Below are 12,958 nucleotides of genomic sequence, written 5' to 3' on the forward strand. Positions count from 1 at the left end.
AAATACTTCTTGAGCACCTATTGTGTTAAATGTGCTGAGGTAAGTTCTGTGAAATATCCAGATAAATAAGCCTACTTAATAAGAGGAGGTAGATGGAGTGGCCTCTATCTGGAGCAATCTCTGTACTTTGTCTAGCCATCTCTAACATAACGTTTTAGATATTTCTTCCTCCAGGAAGCCTTCGCTAATCCAGCAAATATGGCTTGGAAAAGTGCCCTTCCTATATTCCCTTCTAGAATCTTATACTTTCCTTATTTACTTGTAATTGCCCAGTTATTTTTATAGACTGTAAGCTCCATGAAAGTAAGGACCATGTTTTTTTGTTCTCTGTTATAATCTAGTGCATGACACCTGTTCGTACTCAGTGTTTGTTGATTGATTGAATGAAAAATTTTAAATATCTGTACAATCTAGAACTCTGGGATAAAATCAACAAAATACAATTTTTAAAAAAAGATTTATTTATGTATTTCTCTTCCCTCCCCCCCCCCACCCTGGTTATCTGTTCTCTGTGTCAATTTGCTGCGTCTTCTTTGTCCACTTCTGTTGTTCAGGTGGCACGGGAATCTGTGTTTCTTTTTGTTGGGTCATCTTGTTGTGTCAGCTCTCCGTGTGTGCAGCACCATTCCTGGGCAAGCTGCACTTTCTTTTGTGCTGGGCGGCTCTCCTTACGAGGTGCACTCCTTGCGCGTGGGGCTCCCCTACGTGGGGGACACCCCTGCATGGCAGGGCACTCCTTGCGCACATCAGTGCTGCGCATGGGCCAGCTCCACATGGGTCAAGGAGGCCCGGGGTTTGAACCGCGGACCTCCCATGTGGTAGATGGACACCCAAACCACTGGGCCAAGTCTGCCGCCAACAAAATACAATTTAATGGGTTATCAGTCAGTCTTTCATTTAGGTTAAAAAAAAAAAAAAAAGGTTACATACAGGATAATAATCTGATATTAACTGAACAAAATATTTGCATCTCTACTGTAGTGCTAGGCACATTTCTAGGCACTGATATTGTATAGCAGTGAGCAAGAGAGCAAAGTCCAGGCTCTTAAGGAGTTTATAGTCTAGTGAATGGACATAATTTTAAAATTTTAAGAAGATGCCAGTATTTTATAGATAAGCATTATGTAGGAAATGAGAGATGTGATATGGTGGGAGGGCTGTGTTACTTTGGATTGAACTGGATGTGAGAAGAGCTAGAGATTTAGTTAAGTACAAGTGGACCATCATTATGAAGGCTCATAACATTAATAGAAATACTGGATCCAGATCAAAGAAGCCTGTGGTCCCCCTGTATACTCTTATTGAGACTCAATATAGAATATTGTACGGAGTGTTGGGTATTGTGCTTTAAAAGGAACATTCATGAACTGTAGAGGCTGGAGTGTGAACTCATTAGCATTCACACCTCTCACCCCATTCTACTAATTGTCTTCCTCCTACATTTGCTATCTCTATCCACCTAGTTAGAGACCTAGGAGTGAGTCTCCTGGATTCAAATCTACCTCACCAACCATATTTCAACCGATTGCAAAGTTCTAAATGTTCCTCAGATGAATTCATTAAATCTGGACCTCATCTCCATTCATCCTGATTTGTAAGCCTTTTTTGTCCCCCTTAGAATATAAACTGCCTGCCTCCCACTCGGTCTCCAGTCTTTGTCCTCCACATTGTCATCAGAGTTCTCTGTAAAGCATTATTTTGGTTTTATCTGAGATGACCATATTGTTTATTGTCTGAGCTGGGCACTTAATAAAAGAAGGCTCTATTACGCTGGGAAAACAGGTGTAACCTGGGACTTCTCCAGCAAATTAGGACAAATATAGTCACACTAGTCATACACTTCCCTGCTTAAACATTTCCAGTTTTCCACTGTCCTCCGGAAAAGCCAAACTCTGTAAGACAGGTGAGGATCCTCTTACTCCGTATGCACCTTGGGCTCCAACTACATGAACTTTCAACCCCTAATTCCTGCTTTCATGGCTCTGCAGCCAGATTGTTGGGTTTAACGCCCAGTTCCTCTTACTAGCTATGTACCATCCAGCAAGTTACTTAACCTTTCTATATCTGTTTCTTCTGTAAAATGGAAATAATCTGAGGATTAAGTGAGGAAATACGTGGAAACCCTTTGGTATAGTGCCTGGAACACAGCACCTTAAATGTTAGCTGTTATCCCTGTGATGTAGGTCCTATTTATTTTAAAAATGAGCTCGGGCATGTGAAGTTATCCAAGGTAACCTAACTGATGGAATTAGTTTTCTCACTGCATTGCAGTTCTGCCGAGGGCAGGAAGCATTACAGATTGCAAAACACAGTGTCTAGCACCTAGCGCGCAAAAATGTTGCATGAGATCAGATGGTCAAAGATCTGGAAACCACTCAGGTGAATGTTAAGTCTGGAAAAAGGAGAGGGGGAGGTGGTTTCAGGAGAGTACACTTGAAATATTTTTGGAGTTCTATAGGAGAGGAAGATGAAATAACAGGACCCACTGACACGGTGGCAAATTTCGTCTTACTGTAATATTACTATAATTACTTAATAGGTTTCTAAACAAAGAGCGCTGTTCAACGTTGGATGGGGCTGTTTCCCTAGTCACTGCTCTTGCGCTAATGCGGGCACCAGACGAGACGGGACGAGCTCCAGAGCTCGAAAGCATTGTGGGGAGCCGGAGGTGGCCGGGGAGCAGGGGAGGGCGGGGGGCGGTCTACAGACTCTGGACGGTGTCCTGCCGATAACGCCCTAGACCCTACCGGAGCCCTTCGATTCCACGAGGTCGCAACCACGCGTAGGTCTACCCCAGCTCGAGGCCTCATTTTTCCCCTCTGGCAGCAAGCCGCGATGTAGAGCCAGCGAAGGGGGAGAAAACCCAGTCGGGCCGGAAGCACCGAGAACTGCTTCCGGGTTAGAGGGAAGGAGCCACCATGGAACTTCGCGGGACTGCTGGACTGACGGAGCCGCGGGCCGGTGTCTGAAGGGAAGGAGGCGCAGCGCGGCCAACGCCGCCCGCGACTCGCACATCGGTCCTGAAGGCCGCCGCCATGTCGGTGCTGGGCGAGTACGAGCGACACTGCGATTCCATCAACTCGGACTTTGGTAGCGAGTCCGGGGGTGGCGGCGACTCGGGCCCGGTCACCAACGCGGGTTCGGGACCGCGAGTCGGCGGCGGCGCGGCGGAACAGGAGGAGCTCCACTACATCCCCATCCGCGTCCTGGGCCGCGGGGCCTTCGGGGAGGCCACGCTGTACCGCCGCACGGAGGTAGCGGCCTTTGGCTCCCGCAGTCCCCCGGGCCGCCCCAAGCCCGTCCTTCCCGGCCCCGCTCGACAGCCCCTACCAGTGCTGGCTTTCCCCTCTACTTGCACCTCGTCGACACAGAGTGTTTGGGCGCCCGCGGGGTGTAGGTCACAGGGTCGTCTCCGCCACTCTTATCACCTGCACCAGGAATTCGTTCGGTCCTGATTAACCGGGGAACTGAGCAAGTCACTGATCTCACTGAACCGTAGTTTCCCAATCTGTAAAATGGGATTGGTGATAAATTCTTTAAAAATAGTGATAATCTTTATTTTTACGGTTATGTTGAGTACTAAATGAAGGTGCTTTGCAAACTGTAAATTAAAGTGGTATATACGAATGTAAGGTATTGCCAAAACTTACTTCCTCATGTTGTATAGCTCCCCAAGGTCAGGGTGAGAGGGAGGGTATAGCTTCAGAATTCCCATGCGAGTGGCAACGACACTATCTTTCACTTTATCTTTAAATTCAGTTGTCAACACTCAGTTGGAGTTGGTTCTTAAAGATCATTGGGTTGATTGTCATATGTTGGTTTCTTCATCATTGTTGATCCAGCAGTGGTAATGCATGAGACATACTTTATTGGTATATTCAAAGCCACTTGTTCTTAACCTTTTGGGAACAAAGAGCCCTTTAAAAGCCTAATGTAAGCAAAGCAATCTCTACAGCCCCTCCCCATTCCCCTATACCCGCCACCCATATTTACATACATATACATCCCTGAAGAAATCTGTGGCTCACTGAGCCTCAAATTAAGAATGTTATACTGATCTAAAACCCTGCAGTGGGAACTCTACTGCTAGAATAGTTAAACTTTAATGAGAATCTGCTGTGATTGCTGAAGGTCTTATTCTAGGTGAATCATCTGATCTGAAGGATTCTGATATGTGTTCCAAGCCAGCACTACTTTAAGGCTGAAAGACAGGAGTGAGGTCTTTGTAGGAGAATATCTTTGAAGTATTCTTTTTTATTCTAAGTGCCACATTAATATAGGATGTTAGAGTTACTATTATTATTAATATTCTGTTTTCATATTTTGTACTCACAATATGAGAAAGAGGAGATAAGCATCGGTATTTCTGTTTTGTAGTTAGAGAAACTAAAGACAGTGTAGTTAAATGACTTGCCCATTTAAGTTAGAAGTTAACCTTGGACTAGAACTGAAACTCATCTCCTTGTCCTTGCCTTTCCATTATCATGTTGGACTTGATTACTGGGGTTGTTTTAATTAAATTTGATTTCACTTCCTGAAAACTCATGGCATTACCCGTATCACCAAATATTTATTAGATCTGTGGGTTTACAAAGTTTAATTAGAAACATCCCTTTTTCCCAAGCTTATATTTCAATAGGAAGACAAGTTAGCTGTGTTAGTAAACAAATAGCATTTAAGTTATATATGTAAATATATTAAAAAGAATGGGCAAATATCATTTCAGTATATTAGCTCTGACCATTAAGGGAATGGTTTCAGTGAGTCAATGTGAAGTAAAAGTCGTAAGGGTCTTCCCAAAGAAGTTTTAAAGGCTTGGCAGAACCATTCTAAAAGCAGGTTTTTTAGTTAGGGGTGCTCCTGGGATGAGGAGCAGTATCAGGAAAGAATTAGAGTTCTTATAAGAATTAGAGTGAACGTTGGGAGCTAGGCTTTCAAGAATAGAGCAAAGCATGTGATACTTAAAAATGTGAGAGTAGATAAAAAGGTGCATAATGGAGCAAGGTGAGGAAAATGAACTCAGAGCTCTTAGACATAACTTATGCTTATCCAGAATGAGTAAACAGAAGTCTGTGTTTATAAAATTAGAGGCAAGTTCAGTGTTTCTGGCTTACAAGAAGTGGTGGTCAGCTATGGATAACTGCTCTTCAACTCTCTAGTCCAATATTCTAGCCCTGTCGCACTCCCCATCATGTCTAGCAGATTGTTGTGCCCTCATTAGAATCTTCTAAGCTCTACCCTTATTCCATGTTTTTACTTGGAACTGTCATGCAAATTAAGTGGAGCAAGAAATTATGATGCTCAATTGTATGCAAAGCCTTTAAGATCTGTTCATGTTTCTTTTAAAAGAAAAAAGAGAAAGAAACTAGTCTGCCCATCTGGGAAGTTTTCCTACTGGGCTTCTGGATCCAGGTGTAGATTCATTCACTGCCAGGCTAGCGGAAAGCACGATACCTTTGTTACTGTGTTGTAGGATGACTCATTGGTTGTGTGGAAGGAAGTTGATTTGACCCGACTGTCTGAGAAGGAACGTCGTGATGCCTTGAATGAGATTGTTATTCTGGCGTTGCTGCAGCATGACAACATTATTGCCTACTACAATCACTTCATGGACAATACCACCCTGCTGATTGAGCTCGAATACTGTAATGGTAAGGTAGAATTCAGTGGGACCTCCTCCAGGAAGACATTCTTTTTTACCCATACTCACTTTGAGGGAAGAAGAAAAAGAAAGGGCATACACAGTGATGAAAACTTTAAATGGGTTTCTAGAGTTTAGGAAAAATAGTTCAGGCCTTGAAGAGTTTTGAAGCTATATACAAAATAAGGAAAGGGAATTTCCCCTGCATGTTGAAATTTTTCCTTGTGATTATAGTTCCATCTTTACATTATTTCTTTAGTTGGATTTTATATTCATTTTTCAAGATTTTTTCCTCAGGAAATTGCATTAGTTAGGCATTAGAGACATAGTATAACTTGGTACTGTTTGATATAAGAGTTAATGAAATCTTATCGGTGATATTTATATTGGCTTCAAATGAAACGCTGCTGTTTAATAGTGGTCAGAAGATCATAACTGAAAATAATACATAGTAAAGTATGTCCTTTATCTGGTTTCTGATTTCTTTGGTCCATTTTGCTTGTAAGATAGCAGTATAGCCTAGTTGTTAGGAGAATCAACTCTGAACCCATATCCCAAAGCTCCACTACTTTCTACTTCTGTAACTTTGGACAGGAAACTTTACTTCTATGAGCTTCAGTTTCCTCATCTTAAAAGAGTCTGTTAATAGTAGTACTTCCCTCCTAAAGTTGTATTAAATGAATTAATGTGTGCAAAGCCCTTAGCACAGTACTTGATATGTAACAAGTGTTTAATACATACTGTATTATCTTTTGCCCTCCTTCTTGCACAAAGAACACTAAAGCCCTTTCCAGAAGTGCATTCCAAATAGATCCCAGCATATTTCTTCATTTAAATCTCTTAAGAGAATGCTCCAAAACTTAGCTTTCTTGTTAGACTCTTGTATATCATGATTACTTCTGGCTCTGATCAACCCTAAATATAAGAGATTATATTCCAGTTTTTCTAAGTAACAAAAGCCTCAAATAGTAACTTCCTTTGTGGTTAGGAGGAACTAGAACTAGATGATACATTTATTGCAACTTTGAGTTGCTAACTTGCAGGAGAAGACAGTTGTAAAACTTAGCCAGGCTGAAGTGTAAGTTCTAGATTGCAGGTAGGAAGTTACATGAAGCATGATCATTTGTAGGCTACTAATTGATAAAGGGAGGAGAGAAGCAAATTCACACTCATGCAGCAGGAAGAAATTAGTATAGGGAGTAATAATTGGAAATAGTCTAGTGGTATACCCTAAATTATGGGAAAACTTTTCAGTGCAAAGTGGAATGAAAAAAAGTTGATGATATATACCCTTATGTACATAGGGCATATAGGTGTAACTCAAATGTTCTATAGTCACACTGGGAGAGTTACAAAAATGTTGCAGATTCCTTAAAAGGAAGTTCTAGAAAAGAGAATCATCTGACTTTTTAAAAAGACATTAGGTAAAACTTTGTTAATTGGAGTACTATAGGAATGGTGTTTACTCTCATCTTTTCTAAAATATACCATACTTCATGTTTTAGTATTGGGCTTCTTCTGTTGGGGAGGGAATTTTTTTTTTTTTTTTTCGTTTTTTGTTGTTGTTTTTGGTTAGAGAAGTTGTATGCTTAGAGAAATATCATGCATAGAATGTATAAAATACAGAGTTCCCATATACCACCCTATAGGAAGGGGAGTCTTTGAAAAATATTTCTGATACAGACTGAGAGTTGGGAGAGTTTTGTGCCCATGTGAAGAGCCAAGAAAGAAGGTTCCTTTGGAGAGTAAGCAGAATCCTTCATTTCCTTGAGTCACCTGTTAAAACCATTAGGTATAGGATCCAAGCTTTGATCTTGATTAAGCAATTCAAACCTGCCTATAAATAGTCTCTCTCGTTTAATTGCAGGAGGGAACCTGTATGACAAAATCCTTCGTCAGAAGGACAAGTTGTTTGAGGAAGAGGTAATTCTTTTTTTTTTTTTTAAGATTTAATTTTTTTATTTCTCCCTACCCCTATTTGTTTTTAACTTGCTTAGTCTGTTCGTCTTGTTTCTTTAGGAGTTTCTGGGAACCGAACCCAGGACTTCCAATGTGGGAGGGATGTGTCTAATCACTTGAGCCACATCTGCTCCCTGCTTTGTTGTGTCTCTTATTCTGTTTTTCCTCCCCATATCTCTTGTCACGTCATCTTGTTGTATCAGCTTGCCATCCTCTTTTGGAGGCACCAGGAACCTCTACTCCCTGCTTTGTTGTGTCTACCTCTACTCCCTGCTTTGTTGTGTCTCTCATTGTGTTCTCTTCTTGTGTCTCTTGTGTCAGCTTGCTGCGCTGTTGTGTTGTTGTGTCAGCTGCCCGTCACGCCAGCTTGCTGTCTTCTTTGGGAGGTACTGGGACCAAACCCGCGACCTCCCATGTGGTAGGCGGGAGTCCAGTTGCCTGAGCCACATCCACTTCCCTAATTCATATTTCTATGGAAGGAAGCTATTAGGTTTGTGCAAAAGGAATTGCAGTTTCGGACTGTGAATTTTAAATCATTATAACTAGGCTCAAGCACATCTTTATTACTCAAAACAGGAACTATGACAACACATTTTTGTTAATAAGTTTGTTTATTCCTATAGCATAAAAATCCATACCTTGGGATTTGACAAACTCTTGGAAAGTATTTTCTGCATCCTGCTCGTTGTGAAAACGTTTTTCCTACAGAAAGTTGTCAAGATGCTTCAAGAAGTGGTAGTCGGTTGGCAAGAGAGAGGTCAGGTGAATGTGGCAGATGACGCAAAACTTCTGTAGCCTAATTCGTTCAACTTTTGAAGTATTGATTGTGCAGCTTGTAGTTGGGCATTGTCATTAGAAGAATTGGGCCCTTTCTTTTGACGAATGCTGGCTGCAGGCCTTGTAGTTTTTGGTGCATCTTATCAATTTGCTGAGCATACTTCTCAGATGTAATGGTTTCACTGGGATTCAGAAAGCTGTAGTGGATCAGACCAGCAGCAGACCACCAAAAGTGACCATGACCTTTTTTTCTTACAAGTTTGACTTTGGGAAGTGCTTTGGAGCTTCCTCTTGGTCCAGCCACCGAGCTGGTCATTGCCAGTTATCATATAAAATCTGTTTTTCATCGCATGTCACAATCCATTGAGAAATAGTTCATGGTTGTCGCATAGAATAAGAAAAGACAACACTTCAAAACAGCGATTTTTTTGATTTTCAGTCAGTTCATGAGGCATCCGCTTACTGAGCTTTTTCACCTTTCCAATTTGCTTCAAATGCCAAATGACCCTAGAATGGTCGACGTTGAGTTCTTCAGCAACTTCTTGTATAGTTGTAAGAGGATCAGCTTCTATACTTGCTCTCAGTTGGTCATTATCAACTTCCAATGGCCGGCCACTATGCTTCTCATCTTCAAGACTCTCATCTCCTCTGCAAAACTTCTTGAACCACCACTGCACTGTACGATCCTTAGCAGTTCCTGGGCCAAATGCATGGTTGGTGTTGTGAGTTTTCTCCACTGCTTTAAGACCCATTTTGAACTCAAATAAGAAAATTGTTTGAATTTGCTTTCTGTCTAACACTATTTTCATAGTCTGAAATAAATATAAACAGCAAGAAATAAGTCATTAGCAAAAAAAGAGAAATGCACATTACAGTGATGTATCACATAACCATATTTATTTAAGAATGTATTTCAGTATCAAATGGCAAATTTCAATTAATGCAAAAACCACAATTACTTTCGCACCAACCTAATGTTTTATGTTTTTATTCTTGCATTCTAGTTCTGTTTTTACTCTTCCAAATGAAGAGTGTTTTTTTTTTAAAGATTTATTTATTTCTCCCCTCCCCCACCCCCCTGTTGTCTGCTCTCAATCTCCATTTGCTGTGTATTATTCTGTGTTTGCTTGTATTCTCATTAGGCGGCTCTGGGAACCAATCCCGGGATCTTCCAGAGTGGGTGAGAGGCCATTACTCTCTTGTGCCACCTCATCTCCCTGTTCTGCTATATCTGCTTATTCTCTCCTCTTGTTTTCTCTTGTTGTATTATCTTGCTGCACCAGCTCTCCATGTCGACTGGTACTCCTACACGGCACAGCTTTCCCACGTGGGGCGGTATTCCCACATGGGGTGGCACTCCTGTGTGGGGCTGCATTCCCATGTGAGCCGGCATTCTGCGTGGGCCAGCTCACCCTCACTAGGAGGCCCTGGGCATCAAACCCTGGACCTCCTCTATGGTAGATGGGAGCCCAATTGGTTGAACCACATCCATTTCCCTGAAGAGTTTTTTTCCCTTTTGTTCATACTCCCTCCAGGCTCTAATTGTTATTCATAAGAAAGAAAACCTCCAACAAGGAAGCTGTCTATAGCTGCTTCCTCAATGTTTTACTTCCACATTATTCTCTGTGGGCTTTCTTTCCTGGTTCTATAACTGCATACTAGTATGCCCAGTTTGGTATAACTTTGCATTCTTCCTGGGTTTCTTTCCACACGTCTCTTTATCTTACTGTATTTTATGAAGACATCGGAACTGTTTTGTGATGACCTGCTATTTCTTTTTACTCATAACTTTTCTTTGCCTACTCAGCCTACAAACGAGATGTCAAGTCATACTGAATCATAACCTCTGGTTGCAGTTCTTTTGTTTTGTTTATTTACATGTATCTGTGTTTATTTAAATGGAGTTTTTTTGTTTATTTCCAATCCCAAATATATTTAATTTTGTTGCTGCAGATGGTGGTGTGGTACCTATTTCAGATTGTTTCTGCAGTGAGCTGTATCCATAAAGCTGGAATTCTTCATAGGTAATGAGTAAAAGAAAATTTATGGGGTGAATTCCTACCCATCACCAATTCAACCCCACCTGGGTACTTCTTACCAGCATTTATTTTCTTGATTAGTTACTCAAAGCTTTTCCATGAGTATAATTTGGAGAAGAAAGAGTAAGCAATGATGGGTATTATCTTCACTTCCTGAGGTTTAACATGTTTGTCATCTAGAGAGAATCTCCTCAATAGCTAAGAACTTCTCTGTCATTTCTTTAAGACATCTTTTAGAGTTCAGTTAATCCATTGATTCATCAAAAAAGCCTAGAAGCTTCTTCTAGAAGTGGTATTAAGTTGGTTGAAATACACAGGAAATGTTTTTTTCTGAGCTGTAATGTATAATTTATTTTGTTTTACATGAGGTCAGTTCGTTTTAGAAAAGTAGTGAGTGATTTTATTTAGATGATCTAAACAGCTTAGTCATGCTGCTACTGAGATGTGCAGTCTTTTCTCTTGCCTTAGCAAATTATTTGAAATTTTAATTCCAATCAGGTGTTAAAATTGCCTTAATCTCACTTAATCCACTGCAGATTGGTAGTTGAAGAGGATTTGTAACTTATAGAAATTATGGTTACCTGGAACAATATTTTTCTTGTCTGACTCTCTCAACTTTTCCTCATGGCTCTAGTAGTATGTGAGACATTCCTATGCTGTTAAGTCCTGGAGGATGAAGTTAATTTTCTGCCTCCACTCCTATAAATGGTACTTTCATTATTAAAGTACATGTGAAAGTGACCACTGTATGGGACATTTGGTTTCCCAAAAGAGAATCTTAGCAGTGATAACATACTTATTTTTATTCTGCACTAATCCTGGGTAGGGTAGGGAACTGAGATTAAAAAATTGACTGTATGGACCTAATATGCAGCATCTCTTTTTCAGAGATATAAAGACATTAAACATTTTTCTGACCAAGGCAAATCTGATAAAACTTGGAGACTATGGCCTAGCAAAGAAACTTAATTCTGAGTATTCCATGGCTGAGACGGTGAGTATATTATTGTCCTTGTCTTATTTTTTTTTTCTTGTCCTTTTCAGCCCCATGGGGTATAACTGTATCCCCTAAATTTCACACATTTTCCTCAATGTTCTTGTCGTTTCTCCACATTTAAAAAGCAAGTCTTCAGAAGTCTTTTTCCAGGGCTCACTAGCAGGCATTTACTACTATCCACATTATGGCTCTGCCTTCATAGTCCTTTCCAACCCTGACTAGAAACAACTTTTCTAAAAGCAACAAAAGGCTTTACTGTTTATTCCAGCTTAGGCCTTTTAGTAGAATTCACTTTATCTCTTATTCAGTATTTCAGCTTAGGGTGTTGAGCATCTCTTGGTGTGTTTCCTTTGAGTGTTTCTGGTTGAAAGAGAAGCCCTGTATTTCAAACAAAGACTGAAGCCCACAGAATAATCTATTAATATCAGATACACTCTGAACTACAGGGCTCCCTTCTCATCTGAGCTTGAGAAAGACCACTGGTAAAGAGTAGATATAAGTTGATCTTTAGGACAATAATCTCTTCTTTTAGGAATTACGAAACCCAATTATTGCCTTTCTGGTTTCACAATGCTCTGTCCTAAAAAGAAGTTGGAAATGTTAAGTTAATAAAATTCATTTTGTCCTGGTGATGTTTTTTGATATTACCAGGATGTGCCTGCAAACATCTTAGAGACACCAAGGATGTCAATGAACCAAGGTTGGGATTCTCTGTTTCAGGGACTCAGTCTTTTTGGATGGTGGTGGCCAAATTGAACTTTTAAGGAAGCAGTCACATTCTTGTGTGGCTTTTTCCCTTTGAGAAAAATCTCATAAAACCAAGACTTGACTGTATTTTTAGCTAGCTAAATGCAAAGAAGGAATGATAGGAAAATTCAAAATGCCATATAAGCCATCTGAAAATTCCTTTATTTTGCTGATTAAAGAGGGTGCTCCATTTTATTAGAACTGCTGGGGCAATCATTGTTTCTCATCTTGAAAAAGGCCTCACTTCCAGTGAGGACATTTTTATTTGCAACCCCCTCCCTTTTTTTAATGTACATGGGCACACATGCATGCAACGCCCTTGGGATCATTATACTGCTTTAGCATTATGCTGTCAACAGTTCTTAAAGTTTTCAGAATTTCATCTAGCGTCACTTGTGGACTTTACCCAATCATAAAACCCTTCTATGAAGTGAATATATGATTTCTGTATATATTATATCTTGCCCTGGATGTTACTTCATGATTAGGTGGTTTTATCCATTCTGAAATCTTAGTGAGTTTGTAAAGGTCTACAGAGATGCTATATTCCAAACCCATTCTTGAAGTCAGAAGAGCTTTCCAAATTTGAAAGAAATTCCCTAGCTATGCTAGTATAACAAATGTCTAATTGAGCTATTTTAAAAGTTTCATTACTATGTATTTCAGTTAGAATTTTTAACCCTAAATTTGGTTTCCATCTCCCCACTGCCAGTGTTTTGTTTTATTCCCCTTGGTGAACTTTTACCATGTCTTTATCTGTAAGAAATCTTCAGTGGGCCTTAAATACCAAAAGCCTCT

At 40.4% G+C, this 12,958-nt stretch overlaps 1 protein-coding gene across 3 annotated transcripts in view; it reads left to right on the forward strand.

The window, feature by feature from the left end:
* Positions 1-2,638: 2,638 nt before the first annotated feature.
* The window catches only part of NEK9 (NIMA related kinase 9), a 42,126-nt gene continuing 31,806 nt past the window's right edge, over positions 2,639-12,958 (forward strand). For 2 of the 3 annotated variants that reach the window (XR_002796224.3, XR_011648301.1), the window contains exons 1-5: positions 2,866-3,254; positions 5,474-5,651; positions 7,509-7,564; positions 10,331-10,401; positions 11,305-11,410. Coding sequence is in view for 1 of the 3 variants with exons in the window: in XM_004455177.5 (XP_004455234.1) it covers positions 3,036-3,254; positions 5,474-5,651; positions 7,509-7,564; positions 10,331-10,401; positions 11,305-11,410 (630 nt within the window). In the remaining 2 variants the exon portion in view is untranslated. Of the gene's footprint in view, positions 3,255-5,473; positions 5,652-7,508; positions 7,565-10,330; positions 10,402-11,304; positions 11,411-12,958 lie in introns of all 3 variants that reach the window. The other variant, XM_004455177.5, reaches the window with a different exon arrangement.

The sequence above is a fragment of the Dasypus novemcinctus genome, chromosome 3 (genome assembly GCF_030445035.2).
Source record: "Dasypus novemcinctus isolate mDasNov1 chromosome 3, mDasNov1.1.hap2, whole genome shotgun sequence".
NCBI lineage: Eukaryota > Metazoa > Chordata > Mammalia > Cingulata > Dasypodidae > Dasypus > Dasypus novemcinctus.